The sequence below is a fragment of the Amphibalanus amphitrite genome, unplaced genomic scaffold, assembly GCF_019059575.1.
Source record: "Amphibalanus amphitrite isolate SeventyFive unplaced genomic scaffold, NRLGWU_Aamphi_draft 000075F_arrow, whole genome shotgun sequence".
Lineage (NCBI taxonomy): Eukaryota > Metazoa > Arthropoda > Thecostraca > Balanomorpha > Balanidae > Amphibalanus > Amphibalanus amphitrite.
The window spans coordinates 351,554-377,900 of record NW_024881571.1 but is presented as its reverse complement, the minus strand read 5'-3'; the positions used below and the strand labels follow the sequence as shown (position 1 = coordinate 377,900).

The 26,347-nt window shown below is 48.1% G+C and overlaps 4 protein-coding genes across 8 annotated transcripts in view; 1 reads left to right on the top strand and 3 right to left on the bottom strand.

Moving 5' to 3' along the window:
• The window catches only part of LOC122379325 (methylmalonyl-CoA epimerase, mitochondrial-like), a 28,729-nt gene extending 18,629 nt beyond the window's left edge, over nt 1-10,100 (bottom strand). The window contains exon 1 of the mRNA XM_043361448.1: nt 9,886-10,100. The gene's annotated coding sequence lies outside the window, so the exon portion shown is untranslated. The remainder of the gene's footprint in view (nt 1-9,885) is intronic.
• On the top strand, nt 631-18,530 carry LOC122379324 (sulfate anion transporter 1-like). 5 transcript variants are annotated; one of them, XM_043361438.1, is made up of 16 exons: nt 631-679; nt 10,364-10,552; nt 10,912-11,082; nt 11,621-11,731; nt 12,418-12,554; nt 13,269-13,433; nt 13,732-13,836; nt 14,030-14,163; nt 14,495-14,657; nt 14,902-15,078; nt 15,304-15,576; nt 15,901-16,092; nt 16,526-16,609; nt 16,851-16,904; nt 17,204-17,330; nt 17,667-18,530. In XM_043361438.1, the coding sequence occupies exons 2-16, from the start codon at nt 10,453-10,455 to the stop codon at nt 17,807-17,809; spliced, it is 2,136 nt and encodes a 711-aa protein (XP_043217373.1). In that variant the 5' UTR covers nt 631-679; nt 10,364-10,452; the 3' UTR covers nt 17,810-18,530. The 5 variants fall into 5 exon arrangements, with proteins under 5 accessions (XP_043217373.1, XP_043217376.1, XP_043217372.1 ...); XM_043361441.1 differs by having other exon boundaries at nt 635-679; nt 12,410-12,554; XM_043361437.1 differs by lacking the exon at nt 631-679 and having other exon boundaries at nt 9,807-10,552.
• Nucleotides 18,531-18,704: 174 nt separating this feature from the next.
• On the bottom strand, nt 18,705-22,568 carry LOC122379326. The gene is made up of 6 exons (XM_043361452.1): nt 21,677-22,568; nt 20,901-21,016; nt 20,435-20,618; nt 20,020-20,118; nt 19,375-19,513; nt 18,705-19,237 (listed from the first exon to the last, which is right to left on the bottom strand). The coding sequence occupies exons 2-5, from the start codon at nt 20,991-20,993 to the stop codon at nt 19,446-19,448; spliced, it is 444 nt and encodes a 147-aa protein (XP_043217387.1). The 5' UTR covers nt 20,994-21,016; nt 21,677-22,568; the 3' UTR covers nt 18,705-19,237; nt 19,375-19,445.
• A 463-nt stretch (nt 22,569-23,031) lies between these two features.
• Nucleotides 23,032-26,347, bottom strand: part of LOC122379323 (endonuclease/exonuclease/phosphatase family domain-containing protein 1-like) — a 52,761-nt gene continuing 49,445 nt past the window's right edge. Inside the window, exons 8-10 of the mRNA XM_043361436.1 lie at nt 25,871-26,066; nt 24,951-25,094; nt 23,032-24,263 (exon numbers count right to left, since the gene is read on the bottom strand). Of these exons, the coding sequence (XP_043217371.1) occupies nt 24,013-24,263; nt 24,951-25,094; nt 25,871-26,066 (591 nt within the window). The 3' untranslated portion in view covers nt 23,032-24,012. The remainder of the gene's footprint in view (nt 24,264-24,950; nt 25,095-25,870; nt 26,067-26,347) is intronic.

Below are 26,347 nucleotides of genomic sequence, written 5' to 3'. Positions count from 1 at the left end.
TACTACGAATGCCCGTCACGACCCCTACCGGTTGGCCTGACCTGACTTGACCCGACCTGGTCTAAACGCTTAACGACATCATCTGTGATCAAAACTAACACCATATTCGTGATCAGCACCCCCAGAAAACCCCTTAGAAGCCACACTTTGCGACTTTCTAACAGGTTCCGATATTCCCGACTTTGGGTCATTGACCTGACCTGGAAGGTCAACCGATGACCTAGGACCTTAGAATTGGGTATCATTGGCTTCCTCTTGTGACGGGCAACACGCTCGTTTTTTCTGCGAAGCTCTAGCTCCATCAGGGGCCAAACGCGAGGGGGTCGTACAAACACCTCCCCTCCCCCTTGTGCCGTCGAAGGACTCAAAATGGCCTGTGCCGGCGAGCGTTAATGCGGACGATAATATTCCGGGTGTGATTTGTTGTTGTAACTAATACCACGGAATATATAGTCTACGACATGGAATGGACAGGAGCTTCGATTAGCATGGCCACGTGTGTAACCAAAAATCAAGGATTTTGCCGGATGAATATCCGGAGATCCGGAGGATGCGGATGATTTTCTTTCCACGTGGGTTTACATTTTCATATATTTTCTTAACATTTCATACATTTTTTCTTAACAATCGTCGAATGATTCGTCTTCAAGGGCCAAGTTGTGACTGTGACTTTGAAATGGTAACCGTGTATTTTATTGGAAGCTTTTAGCACACATTGTTACGGGACATTTATACATATTCATTGCATTACAGTTTTAACATTGGTCTAAAATTAAATGAAATCCGATGAAATTCGTCTAAAATTTGATGAAGATGAGGAAGTGCGAGCACTCGCGCTCTACTTTCAGGGTCCCAGGGCTATATGTGGCCTTGGTCCCAGGGCGTATCGGTTCCTACAAAAACGGTACCTACGTCCTTCCCCATCCTCGAACTCTGCGGAGGAAGATGGAAAAAAAATACAGATGCGACCTGGCTTTCATGACGCTATCTTGGCTCTCATAAAAGAGAAGTTCGCCGGAGCAAGTGCCAAGGACAAGCTGTGCATCATTTCGTTCGACGAAATGCAGCTGAAACCGGCTGAAACCAAGGTTGGCCTACCAGCGGGGTGATGACGTCATCGAGGGCTTCACTGATCATGGCTCTCTCTGCCGCGCCAATGCCGGCGCCGACCACGCCTTGGTCATGATGGTGCGGGGCGTCAGTGTCACCAAACGCTGGAAACAGCCCATCGGTTTCTTTCTGAGTTCCGGAACGACCAAGGCCGTTGTGCAGCAGCAGCTGTTAACACAGTGTGTCCAATGTGTAACAACAGCGGGATTCACTGTGCTAGCTATAACTTGTGACATGTCAAAGAACAACCAGGCGACCTACAGACTGGTCGGAGCTGCGGAAACCGGCTTGTTCACCGTGGACGGGCACGAGGTTGCTGCTCTGTATGACGTGCCTCACGTCTTCAAATGCATACGAAATGCATTAATGAAATACGATATTGAAGTAGACGGTGAAGTAGCCTCTTGGAGTCATTTAGAAACACTCTACGCACTGGAATGCGCTTCTTCCCTACGGGCTGCTCCAAAACTAAGCCAGAAACACATCAGGCCAAACAGCTTTGAAAAATGAAAGTCAGCTATGCCCTACAGGTGATGAGCCGGACAGTAGCAGCAGCAATCACATTGCATGCGACCCACGGCAAGCTCCCGCGCACTGCACTCCCGACTGTTACTCTCCTGCTGCGCCTCAACGACCTGCTCGATGTGCTAAACTCTTCCGCCCGGTTCGACCCCTGCTCAAAGCGACGCGCGATATCCAGCCTCCATCCAGCAACGGCGGGAGAACACCTGCAGTTTCTTCAGGAGAGCGACGCCTGGCTGCAGCGGTGGACGGTCGGTGGCGGCGCCAGCATCGACTCCATTCGAGGACTGCGACTTAAAGGGACCCTCCCACCTTAACATTAGTTTTGAGTTGAGATAGCCAAGTTTGCGGCCAGGCTCAGAAACCACCATTTATCCTGGTCGCAACCCCCGCAGCTTTATGGTGTTCAAGAAATTTCTTCCCTTTACTTGCAGGGTGGGACCAGCGTGGTCCCTATCTCTTAACCATTACGGGAATCTGATGACGTCATCAGGCTCTCGAACGTCCGTTAAATGTTTGACTAAAACGTTTTGTAGCACGCGGTGGTATATGCTGCTTTGCGCGCAACAAATGCCGCACTTTCAAATAAAGTCGCTAGGAACAGCGGAGATCCCAAAAAGTAAACAAAAGTAAAAGTCTAATATCTTGAAAACCGGTGAATATTTTTCGGTGAAATTTGGTAGATATTCGTTTTCGCTCTTTCTGAACCGAGCGACATCACTTTCATGCCAATTCATTAACTTTTTTGAAGGTGGGAGGGTCCCTTTAACCCGCGCGGGGCTGGGGGGGGGGTAAATTTTACCCCCCCTCGCGAATTTTTGCGATATCTCAAAAACGGCGGCGCGCAGCGAAGCCAAACTTTCAGTACCTTTTCTTACATCAATTTGACACGTTCCCTGAAAATTTGAGCGAAATCCGTCGGAAAATTTTTGAGAAATTGACGTTTTAGTGGCGTCATGTTCGCCATTTTCGCCTCAAAAACGGCAAAAGTTCAAACGCCGCTAACATCTTCATTTTTAAAGGAATCAAGACGTAACAAAAAAGGTTATACGTAATTTTACTTTGTCTATCAAATGGCTATCTCGGTTTTTTGAAAATTTTGGATTTTGGCCTAAATTTTTTCAAAAAACTGATTTTTTTGGGAAAATCATTATAAAATCCGAAATTTTGAGTCTATCGAAAAAACCAGACTATATGTCAGAGAAGTGGTCTATGTGCACCTACATACCAAATTTTAGAAGAATCGGTTCAAAAATGTGGGAGTTATTCAAAATTTCATGACGTCACGACACACAAAATTTTTGAAAAATGACTTTTTTGGAAGTTTTAGACCTCGTACGGAAACAAAAATAGCACCATTCGATTCGCCGTGAAAAACTGCATCAGATAGACACCTTTTCAGGCCTTAACAACCAACTTCAAAATTTGACCTCACTTGACCTGACCTTGACCTGACCTCGACCTGAAATTCATCCAGAGGTGGTCCATATCACTTATTGAGTGTGCCTATTGAATTCTATGAGTAAAATGACCCATAAAACATGTGTCGCACATGCCCTTTTCTATATTTTGTTTTTTTGGTGACCTGACCTGACCTGACCTGACCTTGACCTTGACCTCTGAATGATATTGTATGCAACGAGTATTGTCTTGGTAGCCTAAGAACACGTTTTGGGCGATCAGTCTCAGTCCATGACTCTATTCTTCGGCAACTACGGTGCAAGGCCGATACTGTAGAAACTTGCAATTTGTACCCTTGACCTGACCTTGACCTTGACCTCAAACTTTAAATTAAGTACATGTTTCTAGTAGTTCGTGATGAGAGCTTTCGATTGGCGTTTGAATTTTCCAAATCGGACCATTAGTTCGGGAGATAACAGGGGGGGTAAAATTTACCCCCCCCCCCCAGCCCCGCGCGTTCGGCTGGAGACCCCAGCCCCGCGCGGGTTAAACGATAAAAGGCGTGGTGAAAATCTGGGACTTGTGTCAGGTTGCTGGGTGCACGTTCCTGTGCACTCGCCGCTTAAACCAAGATCCAAGCTACTGAAAATGAAAGAGTTTATCTCGGCAAAAATATGTAGGGGAGAGTGGGGCAATGGCGACACCATAAGCATTTTGCTCAATAGCTTAGCTATTTGAAGCTATTTTATGGTGATTTTGACTGTGGTTATAGCCAAAGGAATAGGCTTTCAGATAGCACCCAGTTTTAGTATCTCAGATCATTGATGACAGATTCAGAGCCTACGCGAAAATGTGGTGAAAAATGGAGGTGCAAAAAAGCGAGGGGTAATGCCGGCCACTAAGTGCAATAGCACAAAAGTCGAAATATCGTCACTGGTATTCATCCTTAACCCGCGCACCGACGGGGGTCTGCGCCAACTTAGTACCGACGGGGGGGGGGCGGATGACCGCCCCCCCCTGAGATCTCGAGAACGAAGCAAGATAGCGACAAGCGGTAAACGGCATCGGATACGCACGGTCAAGATCTACAATTTTTACTAAGGTCATTTTCAGGTCAGGTCAAAGATGACGTCACAGGGGTCGAAAAAGTCAAAATGGCGGCGCTAAATATGGAGAGAGTTTTTCTCGAATAACTTTCGAATTAGTCAAGATAGGAACAAACTAAGGGCATCATCGTGATCCTCTCGTCAATCCGCATCGAATGATATATATGTTGACCTCGAAAGGTCAAGGTCAAAGGTTGACCTCAGGTCACGTGACCTCGAGGTCATCATGTATATCATTCGATGCGTCTTGACGAGCTGAACACAATGAGACCATCCACGCGTCTGTATCTTGTTCCTGTACGGAGTTATTGGCCAAAAACCTTTGGTGACCTTTGATGACGTCACGTGACCTCACAGCTGCCCAACAGCAAAACAGACCTCAAGGTAGTGAAGGTTGATCGTATATGAAGTCATGTATGGTATATGGGGCCATTCCGACCCGTTTTAGTGGTAAAAACAGGGAGTTGATTTTTCCCCCATTGACTTATAATGGGGAGGTCGCGAAATTGACCTGACCTTAGGTCACCGATATCAAAATTCCGAGATATACAAATTGTAGCTACTAATGACCTAATAACATCCTGCGACTTTCAAAGGCCTCCGACATCTACTGTAGCTCTGGCACGGTGACAAAGTTGCAAAAAAGTAACTTGAGGTTGGGTCATTCAAAGTGACCTGGTGACCTGACCTTGAAAGGTAGGAGGTTCAAATTTGCACACCATGTGTAAAATTGATAAGGGAATAGTCATACCAAATTTCGCGGCGCTACGCGCCGCGGTTTTCCCGCTATTCGCGAAAAACCTCAGGGGGGGGCGGATATCCGCCCCCCCCCGTCGGTGCGCGGGTTAAACCGTTCTTTCGATGGAAATTTAAGTGAGAATTAAGAAACGACAACTGTATTCAGCAGTTAACAGTACACTGCACTGCAACACAACACTGCACTCGCTGCAACACAACAGCGCGGCGCCAACAGAGCAGCAAACTAACACAACCGTAAACACAGCAAGCAAACTAACACAGCCGTAAACACAGCAACCCGAAACGTTGAGCTTTAACGACAGAAGTCGCAAACAAAACCGCGTGGAGTCATTCAGGACACGTGTCCGGTATTACCCCGAGGTCAGCTTTATTTTAAGAAAGCAGGCAGCAGTCAAAGGCATTGCGTCGCAAACGCCTCACATCCAGCAGTCGCTTAAGAAAGGCTTAATTGAAGGTCATCGCAAAGCAGCACTTCTGAAAATGCGTTAACACATTTCACAGTCAGCAAATAGATGCAACAAAAATTAAAAATCAGATACGAAAAACACATTTAACGCTATAAAAATGAAAATAATGGAGCTACCGTGGCAAAATTGCACCACGTGCTAGAATGGCGCTCAACTGAAAGGTAAACAACATCAGCTAATTAGTGATGAACAAAGTACTCACTAGAGATGGGTGGCCGGCATTACCCACCGTCCGCCATTGCCCCACTCTCCCCTATTAGGCACATACACGGTGTCTGTGTACCTACTTATAATGAAGAAACATTATGACAACGTTTGAAACGTTTAACCCGCGCCCGGCTGGGGGTCCTGGATTTCCACGCCCTGCTGGGGGGGGGGGGTGTTTGAACACCCCCCCCCTTGTAACTCGGCTCCTGGGCCACGTAGCGATACGCGGAAGGCGGCGTTCGAAAGAGCGTCAAAAATAATGACGAAATCACTTCGGTCAATTTTTTGGTCAGGTCAAAGGTCAGGTCACTAGAGGTCATTGAAGGCAAAATTTCGCCGATTTCCAGGTCGAATGTCGAAAATTTGCAAGAAGCCAACGCATAACTCGAGAACCAATAGAGCTACAGCGCCGCGGAAAAGCGCATTCGATAGCCCTATTAAAGCCCTTTCTGAGTAATTCTCTCAGATTTGACCTAACGTCAACGGTTTTGCCTGCAGGGGGCAAAAATTGCAAAAATAGCCGATTTTTTCGGAAACAGTTTTTCTGCAATAACTTTTGACCCAAGCCTTGTACGAGCTTCCTTTTACCGGCATTGTGTTCCTCTCGTCAAGACGCATCGAATGAACTATAAGTTGACCTTGAAAGGTCAACTTGAAAATTTGACCTCAGGTCAAGGTCATGACCTGACCGGAAAGGGTCATGTTGCATATCAGTCGATCCGTATCGTCGAGCTGAACACATCTAAGGCGTTTTCATCGCTCTAGCATGCCTCTATCAAAAGTTATTTGCAAAAAAACTGTTAGGTACCATTCGTGACCTAAGATGACCTCAGGGCATAAACAAGGGTCACGGACACCATTTTCATGTTCACATGGTGTGTCAAAAGTGGAAATAGCCGGTGCGCCGTCTGGCAACCCGGCAGCCCGCCGACATAGGGAAATTCATGCTTTTTGTCGTTTTTTTCGCTCCTTATGAGTCACTTGATCTAATTAGAGCTTAACTAGGAACGAGGCGGGTCACTTGGACGTATTCGGGAGCCGAATACGGTGTTTTGGAGCCAATACCTGGGAAACCCTACCCGCCCAATGCGAGTATTTAAGAGTCTGCATGCCCAAATTAACGCTGAGCGCGGCCGTTTTCGGTCGGTTTTCCGCGACCTTGTGGCGAAATCGCCCTATTTATTCAACCAAGGTGGGCTAATTCGCTTAACTAGGAATGAGGCGTTGAAGAGAATTATTCAAGGAATAGAGTTGTGCAAAAATATTTTTTGTATTGTTAAAACTGTATCCGCCCTCGAACGATAAATATTGTTGACCCATCAGGAACACATCCCCTGGAATGCGTTTCGACTTGGCTGGATCTAATATTAGCGAGTATCTGCTAATGCAGTTTCTTGGCTTACACAGTACGCACACAAGCATACATACTTCGTGCCCTTGGTTATCCCTCACTTGAGTGAAAATTTTGCTATAATAACCATTCCAAGCAGTTAACAGGTTTTAGTGCAGTGCCAAGTCGGAACCGTTCAGCGCCGCCAGTCTCCCAGGCGGCGCGTAACGGCCGCCGCCGGCCGCGCGCCGCCGCTCTGGCAGGGTGTTTGACTTCATATCTCTGTTGCTAGAAAAGTTGTGGACCGATTTACATGATTCTTGCATGAAAAGATCCGCAATTCAATTCTTAGCAGATAACGAAAATTTGACGTCAATTGCACGATCCGCTGCCCATATTGTGGTACTGCCATCTATTGACAAGGCTGGCGAACTAAAGCCGGGCGGCTATTTCCACTTTTGACACACCATGAGTGTGTCTAAACCACTTGTAATTCGGTGTTTGGGATCGTTTATAATGTCTTTTGTCCAAAAGAGGCGCATTTCAATTTTCTCCCATTGACTTATAAAGGGGAGGTCGCAAAATTGACCTGACCTTAGGTCATCGATATCAAAATTCTGAGATATAGGGGAAGTTGGGGCAATGCCGGAGTTGGGGCAAAGCCGAAATTCGAGATATTTCGAAAACCGTAAAACATGGATGCCACCTGTCAGTGATGCTCTGAAGCTTAAGTGACTACAATTATCGCATGTTTGTTACGAGTCGTCATTCGGAATACTTCGACTGTGAGGGCGCCAAGAGCGTTTTCAAGGTACGTTTCCCTTGTACTACATGCGCCTTTGAAGCTGCATTTTTTACTCATTATGCTACCGTTTGTCTGGCCAATTCGGTCAAGTAATCTTTAGCATGTCTTTGCATAAGTGTGCTGCCTATTTGAAATTTATACAGCACGTTGAAAAGTTATGGGCCTGCAAATGAAAGTATGGCTGGCTGGGGTAATGCCGAAAACGTGCGATTACGCACGTGTTAAAAGCACGCTACGTGGACTTTACTGCTGTAGAATAGCAACGCGTATTTTTAGTCACACAAATTACACTTTCAACCAACACAACGGCCTGTTACCTATAAGGAATGATTTACCTGGCATTTTCTTATTATATCACACAATTATAACTTCCAGTGTGCACCGCGTCCTCAAGCTCTTGAAACGTGTGTCAGCTTTGATGAATTCTGGATAAAGTTTGAGATAAAATGGCAAAACATCAATGTCCGCATTCCCCGTAGATCATTTCTCCCATTTTCGGCTTTCCCCGCAGTCCGGGGCAACGCCGAAAAAGTCACTTCTTTGATATTTTTAGTTTGTGCGCTTAACGGTATGCGAATTCATCAAATGCGCCTGGTATGTTTGAAAGGCAAAAGACTGGCCTCTCGAATGACGCCAACAAGAATAGCGTATGTTGTCTACCTTGCGTGCTACGGGCGTCAGAAAAAAAGTCTTCGGCGTTCCCCCAACTTCCCCTACATTTTGTACATGCTATTGCTCTTAGCAATCGCTGAAAGTTTCAAAGCGATCGGTCACTCGGTGTAGCTATGACAGACATTGGAACTTTTTATGAGGTGAGGTCACTTCAAGTGACCTGGTGACCTGACCTTGAATGACCTTGGTCTGAAATTTTCACAACATGTGTAGAATTGATGTACAATAAGGTGTACCAAAAACGGCGGCGCTCCGCGCCGCCGTTTTTGCCGCAGCAGGGCGCGCAGCAGGGCGCGGGTTAACACAACCCCTCCTCTAAATGCATTTATGAAACGTGAGTGGGCCAATAAAGGCAACTAGTTTTAACTGTAACAAAAAAGCACTTCTGGGCACGTAAATGGGGTAAATGTGGAAATGTAAAATTCACCACCCCATATCGCCTCTACCGGAAACCCGTTTTAACCCCCGAAGGACATTGGCAATAGAGCAGGATCGTTCATGTTTATCAAAACAGCCGGCAACTTTCTATCGCAGCGAAAGGCTGACTAGGACGAGAGTCATTGCTTTCACTGACTATGACAAACCTACTCGAACGGATTTTCACCTAGGAAGTTACCAAACGAATGTTGAAAAATACATCAGCACCATCAAAAAACCTTACCCACCATCCTCAGCAACGCCGCCTCCCGCCGGCGTCCACCGGAAAAGGGCGGCAAACGAGCGAAGTTTAAATTGTCAGAAGTGATTCCAGACAGCAGCACCTGATTAGAATAAAATGCACCTTCTCATATTGCCCCGGTACCCCGTTATGCCCCACCTTCCCCTATTTAGTTATAGGTCTGGCAACTATACTTTCATCCTCGTAAAGGAAGTAACCACAGCGAATCCGCACGACTAAATCATCAGGTCGCCAAAAACTCGGCAGTTACAGGAAAACTCGATCTTGTCCATTCCATGTCGTAGACTATATATTCCGTGCTAATACGCTACGTAAGTTCAATCGGTAGGTACTATAAAACATCCATGCCAGATTCAAATAACAGATCGATTAACTGCTGAAGGTAAACAGCTTCATTTTTATGTCTTCCTCGGGTAAATGATTATCTTTCGTTTTCGTTTCGGGCTTCACTGAGGCGAAGCAAATATTTCGGTTTTATTGAATCTTTAATACCTACTTCTTTACCTCAGTGTAGCCCGAAATTAAAACGAAACGTGAACGGCTTTATCAAGTTAACCTATCGCATAGCTAGGACGAAAATTCGCCTTGTTTTGATATACATATGCCACAGATAACAGTAGTACTACAGTAGTACTACAGTACAGTAACAGTAGTACTACTGTTATCTGTGCATATGCCTATTTTAGTATTTTATGCAAAACCGGTACCAAACGGAAAGCGCTTCAGCGTGCTATTACTGACAGCTTGAGTTAGATTAAATGGGCATAAATGTAACTTATCAAATAGCTTCAATAGCATTGATGGCTGCCCCACGTCGCCGTCCTTACCAGCCTAGTTATTTCCGTCCTGTATCGCTGCCTGCGACTCGAAGAAGGACCGTGGATACATCCTATTCCTGACAGCTTTGGCTGTGCGCCAAGTCCGTTGACTGCAGAAGGGCGGCTGTACCCGGTCCTGTAAACATTGCCTGCCCGCCAGCCCAGTCCCGACCTCCCTCCCTGCCCCCGGGAGTCCGCGGAGGGCCGACCCACGCGCCGCAGACAGCTAGCGTGCAGTTTTGAAGTCCAGTGGGCGAGTGGCGTGACCGTCCCTACCTACGAGACATCGGTGGGGCAGGGCCCGACCCAGAGAAGGTTTTCCTGCACCGCCCTCTGGAGCGCGTGAGCTGGAAACCGTAATTGTGCTCAAGGTCTGCTGAGGACGTGCGGGGCGGGTGTGGGGTGGGGCGGGGTGTGCTGTCTGTGAGCCCGTGCAGAGGGCAGTGTGAGCCAGCTCTCCGCCGGTGACAGTCCGCCCGGTCCGCAGCTGGCTGGCGTGCACGGTGGCGCGCGTCACGCCTTACGCTCGTGACGGGGTGGTGACCGGCGCGGCTCGTGACGTCGTGACGCAGCGTCATGACGGCGGGAGGAGGGGACGGCTGTACCGAGCCGGCCGGTCTGACACAGGCCCAGTTCCGGAGACGGTTCCACTACAGGCCGCCGCAGCGGGACAAAGGTAGGGACGACTGTCGACAGAGGCCTGCTGCTGACAGTGATTGAATTTTTATGCCACGAACTGTGGAGTGTTTCGAGAACCTAACAGCATTTTATAGGTTGAATTATGCACTTCATATAGGTAGACATTCAGGCCTGCATTTATATCAGGTAGGATCAAAGGACTTGCGGTTAAACATAATATAAATTTATGAGTGTGAATTTGATGTATGGCGTATGCTCGTATCAAGAATTTTGATCTACGATAAACGCTTGCTCAGCGCCATTGCCCTTTATCACGAATGTAGAACTGTCAATTGGCTGTCACCGTTGAAGCGTTCGTGTTTGCCCCGTTGACCTTCCCTTCCCGTCCCCTGTCAGGCGGCCCAGAGCGACTCTGGCGCTCCTGTCGTCCCGACACCGCCTGCGTCTCACGCTGCCTCCGCCGCCGTCTACCGATCCTCGCCTGGCTGCCCGCCTACCGTTACCATGACGACCTGTTTGGTGACGTCATCGCAGGCACCACAGTGGCCATCATGCACATACCACAAGGTAAGTGGTCGGCTTCGATATCCATTTCGGATATGATTGCATGCTTGCGAATTCAATCACATTTGGGCCGGATTTGATCCGTGTCCCACCTGCTACTGTAGTGTGGAATCTTTCAATGGGCTATTTTTACCGAGAAAGAAAATGGTCCACGAACTGCGCCTGCTGGCTTAAATGACCTAAGCTGCATTTTAACTTCAGCATTGTTTTATGTACGGCATTAAACGTCTTTCAGTTTAAAAATTTCAAGTTTTTGCCATCATTTTTCGTTCTTAGACCTTACCTAACTATAACTCAGTCAATAAAAGGCAAGTTTTTATTGTTGCCTAATATTTGTCTTTTCAGACATCGCATTATGTACTTTGAAGAATTTAATAGATTTTGACTTATCATTTTTACTCATTTCAAATTATTTTAGAACGGTTTCCCGTTTGGATAATTCAATAACCAAACTGATGCAATAAGAAGACGTAACGATCCAACAAGTGCAATCTATTCAATCGATTTCACCGCTTACCTGGGTGTTTTCCACCCCGCACAGGTATGGCGTATGCTCTGCTGGCGGGCATCCCGGCCATCCACGGCCTCTACATGGCGTTCTTCCAGTGTCTGGTGTATGCCGTGATGGGGACGTCGCGGCACCTATCTGTTGGTGAGTGAACACACGGTCTACCGCCGTATGGTGGGGGTATGAGGGGTATAAGGCGGTAAGGCAGTCCTGCAGTCTGCTTTGCCTTGGGACGACTGGATTTGTTAGTGTGCTGGTGTCAGTAGACGGTGGATGCGGATGTGGGATTTACTGCAGACAAGGCTATGAAGACAACTCACTTGTAGTTGAGGAAGATGGATGCCTGGAGAACGAACTTCACCGAATACGTTCCCACTATACAATACAATTTAGTGCAAATTGAAAGTCAAGTAAAAGAAAGGCGTATTAATCTTATCGTTAAATAACCTTTCTTGGAAGTGATGCGTTAGGTAGACTGTACCGCAATGTTTTTATGTATTGCGGCATAGCATTTCCACCACGCGCTAATCGTCAGACTAACGAGAGCAATCATAAACCGGGTGATCGAATGAATGAATGAATGAATGAATGAATGAATGAATGAATGAATGAATGAATGAATGAATGAATGAATGAATGAATGAATGAATGAATGAATGAATACAGTTCAACTGCTAGCCTCATGCTTTAGATTGGAACATTTCGAAAACCATAATGGAGCACATAATGCAGAAAACTAACACATAATGCAGCTCAACTTGAACGTGTTGCTCCGAACTTGATCATGCTAACCTACCGCCTGCCCCGCCCGTTCACTCTGAGACCGACAGGGACATTCGCTGTCACGTGCATCATGACTGGGAAGGTGGTCGTCGAGTACTCGGGCCCAGCGGCGGCCCGGACGGGTGCCGTGTATGACCCCGTGTTGGTGGCCACAACCGTCACACTAGCCGTGGGCATCATCCAGGTTTGTGTACCTACTGCACGGCGGGGCAGATTACCCGGAGAAGGGGGAAGTGGTGAAAAATTGGAGCGTTATCTGGGATAAACGTCACTTTGTTGCATTAGTACTGTTAATGAGCTCAAATGTTTCGTAACCTCAGTTAAAACGGATGCAATACGCTCGGTAAACGGTTCAGACGAGTTGAGGTGTTATTAGAAATGTCCGTGATGGAGCACTATGAAACATTCGCTCAATACAACGCTGTCTGATTTGACTCAGACCTAGCCGAAACGATTCTTTGTACATATAATATGCACTCTCTGCAACTGGAATATTGCTGCTGTTTCATTCGCTCACAGCACGACTCATTCGCGGTGCTCGTTTATACAACATGACGACTAGTGGTGCCAATTTCATGAAATTTCAATTCCAATTCCGATCCAATTCCAAGAAATTGCCAAGTAAATTTCCAATTTTGTCCAAAGCGGGGGCTATTCCAATTTTTAACGATTTTTGCATTTTTTGCGTAAATTTTAAAAGTGTTAAAACACGTTTTAAAGGCCTCCGTTTTAAAATTTTAAATTTTAAAGGCCTTGTGTTCCGATTAATTTCCAAAAAATGTTAAGAATTCCGTCCAAATTCCAAATTGGAATTGGACAAAAATTGGAATTCCAAGAAAAGAAATTCCGATTGGCACCAATAATGACGACTAACCGCATTGGTCCCATCTGCGCACAGTTGGTGCTGTTCTCGGTGCGTCTGACGGCGCTGGCGGTGGTGCTCTCCGAGATGTTGGTGCAGGGCTTCACCACTGGTGCCGCGGTGCACGTACTACTTTCACAGGTGCCTAGTCTGCTCGGCCTGGAGCGACCCCTCTTTTCGGGACCCGGCCGACTGCTCAAGGTATGTGCTGAAGAGCGGCCTCTAATGGCTGCCTGCAGAGAGGATTTGTGTGACAGAGAAGAATATTTTTTTGAGAAGCCGAGCATTACGGGAGTTGTGTATCACTTCGTAATGGTTAGTGTCACAGACAATCGATAGTTCCTAATTTGATCCAGCAGGATAAGCTATCAACATTCAACATCTCATTGCTTTTCGACTAACGCTTTAATACCGTCCTATAATGTCGCTGAACAAGAAATTATAGCGGGAACACATTGTCATAGATTGTTGACATTGTTCTGTTTTCTCCTTATTTCAGCTTACGGGTGCCATCATCCAGAAGCTGGCAACTGCTAATACAGCCTCCATTGTGATATCTGCAACGACCATCGTCATCCTTGTGCTCAACAACGAACTCGTCAAGGTATAAGAAAACAGCTCGCTGCATTATCGCTACTCGTTCACTTTCTTTGGGCTTGTCAATTAGTTCACGTTTCTAACTTTGTGATGATATCAGTGGAATCGTTTTTGTCACTCTACAGAAGACTTCTTAAAAACACGAAACAATCACCGTCCACTGTTAATTTTTGACTTGGCAAACCGTCCATGCCCCACAGCCCAGACTGGCCAAGTGGACCCGCGTGCCGTTTCCCATCGAGCTGCTGGTGGTGCTGGTCGGTACACTGGGGTCCTATCTGGGAGATCTGTCCGGGCGATACGAGGTCCAGGTCATCGGCAACGTTACAACAGGGTGAGGACAAATCGTCGAGCGGAGGGGATGAAATGGGGAACATGACTCCTCGTAGAATTTTGAGCATAACACGCAACTGTTCGTAGTATTTTGAAGCTTGCCTCTGCTCAGTAGGTGCATTTCGTAAATCAATCTAAGTTGAATTGGATAGTCCTCGAAACTGACTGCGCAAAGATAAAATAATTGCGACTCACTTACTTAGCCTCTGACGGTCATGTTCAGTGAAATGAATTTCTTCGTATAGCTCAGACTGCGGCTGAAGTCCTTGCAAGTTGTAACCCAGACGGCTTCGTTGGCTGTAACTAAATGTCTCCCCGCCCCCCGTCTCTAGTCTGCCGCAGCCGAGTAGTCCGTCCCTGGTCCTCCTGCCTCGCGTGTTACTCGACTCAGCAGTGATAGCCGTGGTCACCTACTCTGCCGGCCTGTCCATGGCCCAGCTGCTGGCTACCAAACACGGCTACACCGTGGACGCCAGCCAGGAGATGCTGGCACAGGTGAGCCGAGTCCGTGCTGGCTGTCGTGAAGACGTCTGAACAGCAGTGGCTATCCGCTCGATCGTTATAGAGTATGGACTTTATGTACTGTGTGTCTTACTCACCACGGAAAGTGAGCTCTGTGACTTTCGACATATTTCGTGGATAACCTCCACGACACTGAGATTCACTTTCTCCAAATTATGCACAATATAGCATATGCTTGGCTCTCAGTGATTTCTGACACCCTTCCCTCCCTCCACAGGGTGTCGGTAACCTATTCTCGGCCTGGTTTCTGTGCGCTCCAATGGCCGCCTCTCTGTCTCGCTCTCTGATCGTGGACGGAACCGGCGGCCGGACCCAGGCCTCTGGGATTATCACCGCTCTGCTGCTGCTGGCTGTGCTTCTATGGCTCGGACCGCTCTTCTCTCTGCTGCCAAAGGTGAGGACATGCTGCTGAGTGCTGAGTGCTGACAGTTTGATACATTACTGCAACAATGGTAAGGGGTGATATCGGAGTGCCGTTTAGTTATCATAAAGTGCGATATTACATAGCTGTGTGGGGATAAGCCGCCAATTCATAAATAACATTTATTTTACATATTAAACTCATCGTCGATGCCGTGTTACCTATAACTATTCAGTTCTCGGTTCTCCCCATCGGCAGTGCGTGCTCAGCGCCGTGATCGTGGTCTCGCTGAAGGGCCTGCTCAGCCAGCTGGTCGGCCTGCCGGCCCTGTGGCGCTCCTCCCGTGCCGACGCACTCGTCTGGACCGGAACACTGCTGGCCGTGGTCCTTATCGACATCGCCGCTGGTTTGGCAGTCGGGGTGCTGCTGTCGCTGGGCGTGCTACTGTGGCGCCTCCAGCGGCCGCCGGCGGAACTACTGGGACGACTGCCCGGCTCGCAGTATTACGTGTCGCTGGAGCGATATCAGGCGGTGAGTATTTGCAACTGGTTCCATCTGCTATCAGACGAAGGATATTTCATTGATATCTAGCTTAGATATGTGTCTGGCTCCATGATAAGCCTGGGGAATGCAAGGAAACACAAACTTGCGTTAATGGTTCGATTCATTGTCACTAGATGGCAGCACTAGTCAACGCCTGAAGTTATGCTGTACCGCAAAATTTCAGCATATCGACCGCACAACGTATTCCAAGCAAGCATTCATGTCCTCTAATGGTTTTAAAGTAAACATTTTTGCACATTTTCAGTCACTGATAGTTGATTAAACATTAAACATTACTCCTCCCCTACACAGGCCGAGCCCGTGCCGGAAGTCTGTGTTTTCCGGTTCGGCGGCGCGCTGCACTTTTGTAACGTCGACTACTTCCGGCGGAGGCTGGCCACACTGACGGGACTGGAGAGAGCCCGCCTTTCACCGACCGAACGTCACGTGACCTCCGAACACAACTGGTGCCGCCCCGCCTCCGGCAGCAGACAGGACACGGAGGTAAAGTGATGAGAGCTGAGTAGAGGCTGTGGTAGAGATCGGTTATGATGTAGTGGCTTTGGTGGAGGGCTTAAGCTGTTTGTTGTATCGTTAGTTGCTATCTCGAAGGCTGTTGAATTTGAAAGAAATTACCTGTCAAGTATTTGAGAAATATTGTTGAGAAATATTGTTGTTGAATTGCTTCTCATGTTTCTTTTGTCATAACATAGTAATTCGAAAGTATCGTTTCGCTTTCGCTCAGCTGTCGTTTTATCGGTGGTGGCTTTGGAGACACATAATAATAGCAATGACTGCTTAGCGCTACTTCGCCATAGTTTTAACGTTGTTGAGGTGCCATTCAGAAATATCGCACTTCTCTCTAGTCTAGCCAGACATGGTCTCTAAAATAGTCGACCCCGAAATACTAACTCATGTTCGTGGTTCGTTCATGCAGCTGCTTACGCCACTAACGGCAGATGACAGTGACACAGAGGATTTCTGTCGTGTCGAGAGGCATTGCTACCGTGCTCCCAAAGAGGTGAGTTGCTGAACAGCACAGCAACCTAGCCTGACATCACCTGCGTTATATAAGCGTTAAATTTGGCAATAAATTAGACACATTTTAAATTTCCGTGTGCATTTGCAACAGGGCAGAAATCAGTTCGATCATAATGAAAAATGCGCAAGGGCTGCCATATTTATCCAGATATTTGAGTTATCTGAAATAAATTATTTTTGTAAAGTGCAACCAACTATTTACATTTTACGTTTATTTACAGGATCGGGACGCTATAATAGCTGAGGAAGGCGGCGAGGGTAGCATACAGCTAAAGGTTAGAACGTTTCAGAGATTTTGTGTTTTAAATAAAACCAACTGAAGGGCTTACATATTGCGTAGGACATATCTCCAAACGTTGCAGGCATGATTGATGATATTCATACAGTTATGAACATTGAAGGGCTTCGGTATTTTTCAAAAGTCTGCAGGGATCTTAAATCCTCTGTCGGCGCCTTTTGCCATCCTGCGAAAAGCAATCTGTAATATCCTCAAGCGCTTGCAACTCTTCTCTCTGCCGAGTTTCGTCGAGCTATGATTTATCTCCTCTTCCCCTTACGCTGTGTCATATTTCAGTTCTCGTGGCTGGTGCTGGACATGAGTCGAGTGTCCTTCACCGACTCCACATCCACGCGGGCCCTATTGGCCACCGTTCGCGACTACCAGGAGCTGGGCGTACACTGCTGCCTGGCCGGCTGCACAGGTGGGACATGGCCGCTGCTGCGAGCAGGCAGGGTCTGTGCTGTCGCAACTGACAACTTCTAACAAGATATCAGCTTTGTTCACTGATAATGAATGTTTACTTTTTGACGTTAAAGCTTTTACAATATTTAGCAAGCTAGTCTTGACATTGCGTAATATGGGCATTGGTCGTAATATGGTCATTGTACGGTCTCGTTTTTCGCGAGTTTATCGTATTCTGATGCCTAATTCACTGTGGTCCAATTTGTTTTTAATTAGGCAGATTTATCGAAAGTTACTACATGCATACGTCAAGTGGAATATTTCGGTCCGCTGACGTGTTTTGATGTTATTTCAGATGCTGTGCTCGATATGCTGCATTCATGCCGAAGCCCTCTGGAAGAGAAGCAGATGTACCCGACAGTTCAGGATGCGGTGAGCTCTATTTTCACCTCGGAAACTGGTCAGGGGAACGCTTCGGAGCACTGCATCGAGCGCTAGTCTGTCGTCTTTGCTCGCTAGCTATAGGCAGCAGACTGGACTAGCTGACCTACAATCTGACTAGTCATGTTTAGTCATCTCGTAGCCAGACCAACTATTGATCGGTGATCGTAACTAGTACACACTTATTGGGACCAGAACGACTACCTTTAGTGATATACAGTAATACGAGGTGAGACTTGTACCAGAAAAGGGTGATATCCAGTGAAAAGTTCGTCGAGTTTTTGCCATGCTTTCATACGACATAGTCAGTGAATAGTTGGGTGTGTGAACCATTTGTGTGAAAGGTGTCTTGGAGTTGGAGGCAAATCTCATACCACAGCAAGTACGGTTATTTTAGAAGACCAAAGACAATAAGTTGCTACATAAGAATGGGAGTGAAGAAGTCGTTTGAACTGAAGTGGTAGGGTCAAATAAAACTGAAGTAGGTCAAGTAGAATGGAGAGTGTCACCAATGTTCTGCAGTCAGCGACGGCCGTTTTCCTTACGAGTTGTGGTAGGCTAGCGTAGCGTATGAAACTACAGTGCTGTATGCTGATCTCGACGAGATAAACGGGATGAAAGCTCATGCACTAAGGTTTTGATCGTATCTTGGGGATTTCATTATTTGCCAGGGATGACTACCATCGGCTGCCCCTAATATGTTGCCATATGGTCGATGATATATGATTCGTCTGTAAGATGTAAGTTTGTTTGTTAATAAATTCGTAATCGTAGAGAATACAGCAATGCTGGATTAGACGATGAACGAAGATGATGACATTTATGGGTAGAGTATGTAATACGAACTATGCAATACATTACATTGTCTTCAGGCAGGTATCAAATCAGGCATCGTTTTCTTCCTGTTTTGCTTCAAAGCAACTGGAGATCGCTTTTCAAAACAATTTGATTCGATATGACACAGAATGTATTTATTTTAGATATATGTATATGAATGCATTTTAACGTAATGCGATAGAAACAATAGCCTTTGGATGCAATAGCGTCAGGTAATATAGTAGCTCAAGTCCGGTGCTGCGTTTCAATCCTGAATGACGCATGCCTTCCGCCCAATCAGGTGCACAGCACACCACAGAGCACTGAGCACTTTACCATGTGTTGCAGATAGATACAGTATAAAGCACACAGCCAATTGTCTGTCATTTCATCACGGTGCTCTCTGCTCAATCGCCCACTCCGCTGGTTTGATAGCCCGACCCCCACGCTGGTCCGGCCGCCGTACCCCTGGTGTCTGGACCGACTACTGTAGGTTGTACGAGCCACCGCCAGGGGCGCTGTCGTCGCTCCCCTGGCTCCAGCGACTGTTACCGGTATCGATGGCCGTCTGACGTCCGGAGCGGACCCCCCACATCGGCGGCGGGTCATCGTCGTCCTGGCTCGGCTCCGAGGCGGCCACATGGACCCCCTTATGAACGGGCCCTTTGTCTGAAGAAAGAAGGCTTGTTTTAGTTAGGTAGATAGGTAAATTGACTGGATTGCGGCATTGGAGATTGGCACTTTTGTTGACAAATGTCACCGTAGCTAATAGAGTTCACGCCACTGAGATATAGAGTCAGACTCACCTTTGCCGGTCACTTTGCTGAGACTGTTGGTGATGGCTGGAGGCAGACGGATCTCGGGAAGCTCTCCCGACTCACGCAGCTGAACAAACTGGTAAATGGCGTCCGCTAGGAAAGTACTGAACGCCAAAAACCCAAACACCTGATGGGCAAACGATAATGCTGTTAGTCACTTTATTATTTTTTCATAATTGGTCCGTCACATACACCACAGTCGAATTTTGTTTAGTTGTGTGCTGCAGTACAGTCTACTTTCAGGCGTTCTGCTTCGTACTGCCATCTAGTGACAAAATATAAAGCTGACTGTATTGCGGTGCAGCCTACATTCAGGCGTTTGACTGCTGTCGACATCTAGCGGGAAAATATAAAGCTAAGCTAGACATAGCATATCTGTGCCTAAGGTGAACTAAATTGTAAGGTTGGATGCATGGCCGACAGGCTAATAAAATTCACGATGACTTTTAATTACTTTGGGTGCATCAAGTTTACATAGCAGCTGGTTTGAAAGGTCTTGGACTCTTGGCCTTTCAACTGTGTCGTTATAGTGGTGACCGAGGCCCTTGATGTTTAGGCTGTCCAATCATCGTAAGGCGTAAGGCAACTATTGTACCAAGTACCTTTCAGGTTATAATAATCATTATTATTTACCGATGATGCGCGGAAGCCGGGAATCTGTCCACCAATGCTGAGTTGTGCCGAGGAAGCAGCCATCAGGAAGAAACTGCATACACCCGGGGCTGCCACCACCTGATGGATGGAAAACAAATTACGGTGACAAATACTTCACCCTTAAGATGTTTCGGATTCTTTACACTTATCTCAGATCAGATTTCATCTAGAATAGGATACTGCAACAATGGACATACTGATATTTAGGTCTTCATAGACACCCGGCGATTATCCTGCTCCCTCACATACACATAATAAAGCACCGGTGTTTCTTACCATGATTACCGTAACCTAACCGTATACTGGGAGAAAGTGTTTTTTTTTTCTGGAATAGTAAAGTAAAACGACTCCCCGCCTTGCCTCTCACACACACGCCACAGTCCCGCACACGTACCGAGGCCCTCCACCAGGTGGTATTGCTGTAGTTCTGGTCGACATGACAGCCACAGAGTGAGCAGCAGCAGCACGGAGCTGATGAGCGCCAGGCAGGCGCACACAGAGAGGAACGTCCTGGCCGGGTACGGCAGGAACGGGTGCCACGACAGCTCGTTGCAGAGGAAGCAGAGAGCGCACAGACCCTGCCGGAGACAGGGGCAGAGGTCAGGGGTGTTACCAAAGCATGCACAACAACAGACGGTCCCAGAGGGCCTCGTGTGGTATAGAAATGCGCTGGGACTGGGAGGGGCGATGGATATCACCAATTAGTCATAAAGGATGCCCGTTCCAGTGCAAGATGCAAAGAAAGAACGTCCACAATTACCACTTGATCACATTTTCACTCATGTTTTAGATTATGAAATTATACGACAGCACGTCACCTATCCAAACTGTTAGTTAGGGCTTCAATCAATAACATTTACCGATTCGGTGAGTTTGAAGAAGGCTGACCAGGTGCGCAGGTAAGCTCTATCAAAGCGTCTCTCCGGCGCTGCCGGCGCCTCCACATCCTCCATGGTGCGAGTGTGTGCTGATTGTTCTGAAACATGTCCGTAAGATGGTGACCCAAAGACGTTGTGGAAAACGTGAAAAATGTATAATGCCAAGTAATAAAACGAAGCTATCTTTGTCAATATTACTAGCGAGTAGCGACCTATTCCTCGTTTCGTATGTGACCATTGCCGTTTTCGTTTCAGAACTGTTATGTTCAGTTATGCACTTCAGTGTACATTGTTGAGGAGGCCAAGACCCCAGTAACAAGTTGTGAGTGCGTGTGGGCTATAGCTACCGGCTACCGCTACCTAGTGCCGCTATCGCAGTGTGAACGGGTTCATTCAATACCTATGTCATAGTGTACCAGCCAAAGCATATTTCCCATTGATTCTATCGTAGGGAAAATGCAGTGCTGCATCATCAGTTGACCTTTATCGCCGCTACTGCAAATGCCCGGGCAGGCACCCGACACCGATAAAGCGAAGCGATAGTTCACGATACTGCGCAGCGATCAAATCGCCAGCAGCGGATGCGTCCGTTAGGCATCTCTCTTCTGAGATAGTTCCTGAGTATGATCATAATGTAAATACAAAAATGTAAAACAACAACGTTTAACCACTTTTTCAAGTGATGTAGTTAGTTAGTGTCCCACAGCAGCTCCAGCAGCTGGGAAGCTGTTCATTGAGAGCCCGGATCAATCACTTACATAGTCCGGTGACGGCGGAAGTCGTTGGTTGCCTCCACTCGTGTCGGAAGGATGCGGGGTCGATGGCAGGGTCGAATTTCCGGCAGGTCACAGGACAACACGATGTCACAGTCACCGCAGAGTCACGGGGATATCCGTTCCTCACAGTTTACCAAAAATTGCCCAGCGCCAGCCGCCAACCGTGGCCTCACAGCACAAACACTGACGTTTGTGCCACTAAACACCCTTGGAGCACGCCACTTTACACCCGGGACCACGTCACTTAACACCTCAGAGCGCGTCACTGTCACTAGGCTCGCTGCGGCCGTGGCCGCGGCGTGGTTTTCCGTGGCACTACCGCGCCCGCTCGGCCGAACTGCTCGGCGGCTCTGACTCCCGGCGGACGGACCGCAGCGGCACTATCGGCTGGTCTCTGCCGCTCCTTCCTGCCCCTCACCGGAACCCGCCGTCTCGGTGGTCAGTCGCGGAGGGGAGCGAGCGCACTGCCTTAGCCGACCGTGAGTCACATTCTGCACTCGGCAAGCGGGATCGGTCGTGATTCCGCATGGATATGAGAGTGCATTCTGCGGTCGGAGCTCATGACAGTGCAGCGAGGCAGCTGCTTATTAAGATCAAACCATGTGGTATACAGACACTCGCTCCCCCCTCCCCCCCCCCCACACACACACCACAGCGCACTGCACCACATGTCATGACGTTTACGCCCCCGACAGTACTCCACTCTAGTCACCCCTCCCCAGTCCCCAGTCTGTCCAGCCGCCTCCCCCTCCCCGCGTGCGTAGCTTTCCACTAACAGTATTGAATTACAACCGGAACCCACCCGGTCGCCAGGACTGGCCTGGCCCACAGCGCGGCACTCCCCGTCTGGATATCCTCCAGCGGTGTGACGTCAAAGGTCGGGTCCCCCGCTCAGCTGGCTTGAGAGATCCCCTCCCCCTACCACCGCCGCGGTCGACGACGGAGGGGATGACAAGGTGGTGTGTATGGAGTGAGCAGGGGAGGGACTCCGAATGTTGGCTCAGTTGTGATGTGGAATGTGGTGTGGTAATTAGTTATGCTCGTAGGTTCGTACCTGGCTGAATCACGTCCTTTGATCATATCTACTAGTGTTTCATCACGGGTTAAGCTCGAGCATAAATTTTCCTTGTGGTGTGGTGACATAACTGAAATCGTGATATAATCCCTCAAACTCGACGAAGTACTGGCAAACTTCGTCTCATGATGTTTTCAATGTAGGTAGGTGTGCCATCGTGGTTGGCCTCCATTGTATTGCAGCTCTAAACCCATAGATACTTATCACACGACGTTCGTTTTTATCAGCAGACACCCGTTGCTCCCTAAGCAAACATCACCGCTGCGATTATCGGGTATATTTTGCGCCGCGATACCAGGTACGGGTCGGTCGTCACATAATCACATCACAGGTGATTCACATTTCACACCGCATCACCCACCGACTTGACTCGACTCTGTCTGGACTCGACGGTCGACTCGAGTCAGTGCAGCATTACAGTCGTAGACTCGAGTCGATACAGCATTCCGGAGTCAGTGCATCGGCTGATCGAGGTTATCGACGACTGGCGAGCTCGGAGCGACACGGTACCCATCCCGGCACATATACACGTATGGCGGTGACGTGGCGTCAAGCGAGACATCATAGTGGACGTGACCTCTCCGCCACGTCACACAGCTGGGGATGCTGAACACGAGGTCGCGGGTACAGTCGTCGTTCAGCCGATACGACACGGCAGGCATGCCGCATGTGCTATACCCCGCCCCGTCCTCTTCGCATGACTCGCGCAAAATATATTCGTCATTCCGACAAAACGATACAGCCAGTCGTTCAAACCATTCGGTAATGACACGAATAGAGTTGACATTCGTAGCGGATATGCACGATTCGACACAACACCTTCCGATCACACCTCTTTTGAAGACCCTTCTGAGCTCAGGGAATATGGGTCCGGAGATATGGCCAAGGATGAGGGTACCACCATGAACATCGTCGAAGTTCCGCGGTTACATTAGCACTCTTCGCACCTAATTTTCATAAAACGACCACTCCCCACGGCGAGGCAACACTATTCATTCTAAACGTCTCTTAATGATGCCTCTCATTGCAGCAGCCCACTTCTCATTGCACACTCTCACACTTCACATCGCTCGCAATTAGACACTTCGCTTCCCCGCAGTTGGATACAACTAAACAGTACACAATTGGATACGGTATCTACCTACATCTCCTCTCCCCACTCAGTTTTTCTCCCTGCGTCCACCGCTCGCCCCTACAGACCCAGCGAGCCGCACTGTCTGTGCGTATCTCCTCTACCGACGCGTCAGCTGACCTCGACCTGGGGCCGGGGTCGGGCCGACAGTGCTGCCATCTCTCGGCGGTGCAGCTCCTCACTGCGCCGGTACTCAGCCTGGAGGGCGGCCACCCCGCTCAGCCCTCCGCTGCCGCCGCCGCCACTGGGGGAGGAGTACATCTCGCACCAGACGGGACAGTGGGCACTGACCACGCCGCCCCAGCGCCAGCCGTGGGGGATCGCCAGGTGGGAGAGGCCGGTACGGACCACCGAGTAGTGACCTGTGGAGACACAGAGGACGGAGGGAGACGGTCAGAGGGCTCCTGTCTGGCTTACCACACACGGTTACTGATGATTTTACCGATTTAAAATGGGGGTGCGTCATTTACACATTCTGATTTATCACGCATATTGCATAAGATTATGTTCAAAGAAGTCAAATATGACGCAATAATATAAATGTTTCATTATTTACTGTATGCCTGTCCTATTCAAATACATTAGCCTGAGGGGTGTGGTAATAACTGGTGTAAGCAAAGTGACCACGGTCAAAAACGAATTACCAAGTCAACATTTTGGGATGGCCTCGTTCAAAAAACGGCTAAGAGCTTCGGTCTAGACAATTATTTTATCGTTGACATACAGTAAAATACATACCAAACTCGGCCGGTGATAAATTTTCAAGACCTCAGTCCTTACTGATTTTTGAACTCGGCCTTCGGCCTCGTTCAAAAATTCAGTAAGGACCTCGGTCTTGAAAATTTATTTACACCGGCCTCGTTCAGTATTATATAATACCTCATATCTTGCAATGAGGGTGTCCATAATTCGATACCGTCTAGGCTACAGGTACAAATAATCCACAGCCTTCCATGCACTTTTACTATTGCTATAGTTTTGCGCCCCCTCTCTCAAGATTCAAGAGTTATTAAACTCAGTTTTTCACGATCATGTTTCCCACCACTCACCGGTGAAGGCGGCCTCAGTGTGCTCGGTCATCCAGATGTTGGAGAACCTGTTGGCGGCCGGGTCGCCGGGGCTGCCGGTGACGTTGGTGGTGACGCCCTCCGGCACCACCGGGTGGAACTTGTGCCTCCGGAGCACCTCGAACGCTGCAGGATAAGAACAGGTGTTCAAGTTAGATTCGGTAGTGTTGGTAGTCAACAGGGGTAACTACAGGGTAGATAATCAATAATCGAAAGCTTATTGAGTCGAAAGGGGGGGGGGGTGAAAGCTATTCGGCCACTTACAATGTTTAATGTGCATGGCTATAAAAACACGGCAGGGATAGTGAGATTAATTTATTGCTAACTTCATATTGCACACTTTAGTTACTTTCAAAGAACTTCGCTAGTTGCTTAGACAACCGAAGACCTAGTTAATGCAACGGAATTAATTAATAGAACTGAGCCTTGTGTTATGAAACAAGAAGTCTAATGAGAAGAGTGTGATCGATATCTTACGCAACGAAGCTATCAAGATGTGTAATTATCGGAAAGGTGAATGACCGAAGACAATTAACGGTTATTATCTGCATGGGGCCCTGGCGTCGCCTGTGGGCGTTCGTTATGCCAGGCCACCGTTATCGAACCGCTCATGAGAGGACCGCATGTCAGCCACATCGATCTATCAGATAAGATAGTCAGTGCTCGATATACATACCACGGCCACTGCTGTTTGATGAGTATGCGTGACAGGGTCCACCTAGCTATTAGGATCAACGCTCAGACCGTTGGCTAGTGTCTCAAGAGGAAATAATGCAGGGGTGATATCAACGAACGGTATATTGACCGTTGCATTCTGCAAGTCTTCAGCTTAAATCGAAAGTAGTCATCTTTACGTTCTTTTCCGAATGCAGGAATGTATAAGACAGCGATATATTACGTACCTGAGTCGTCAGGAGCTCGGCTGAAGTCTCCCATCACCAGGATATCATCCTCTGCCCTCAGCATCTGCTCCAGGGCCTTCTCGACGGCCTCCAGCGGCGCCGAGATGCGCTCAGAGTTCGATTCGTTGCCGGTAGATGGTGGCTCGGTCGGCCAGCGCAGCCGTACGGTAATCACCGAAAAGTAGAACTTGTTCACCTGTGGCGCCGCATAAAAAGTCAGCACAAAGGGATGAGTCAGGCGCCGGCATAGGAAAGTGGCGCCACAACAAGCTCCCGGGTAGGTGTAAAGCGAAAACAGCCAGTAACGGCGACGGTTCGGTTACTATTCATTTCGGCGGCGCGGTGCTGTCGCTGACTCTACGAAGCCGCAGACACCGACAGAGGTAGACGATTGTCTTATTTGCCTCTCCATTTCGCAGCGAGATTATGGTGGCCCGTAACACCCATCGCTCCTCAAAGAAACAAGCTATTAGCACA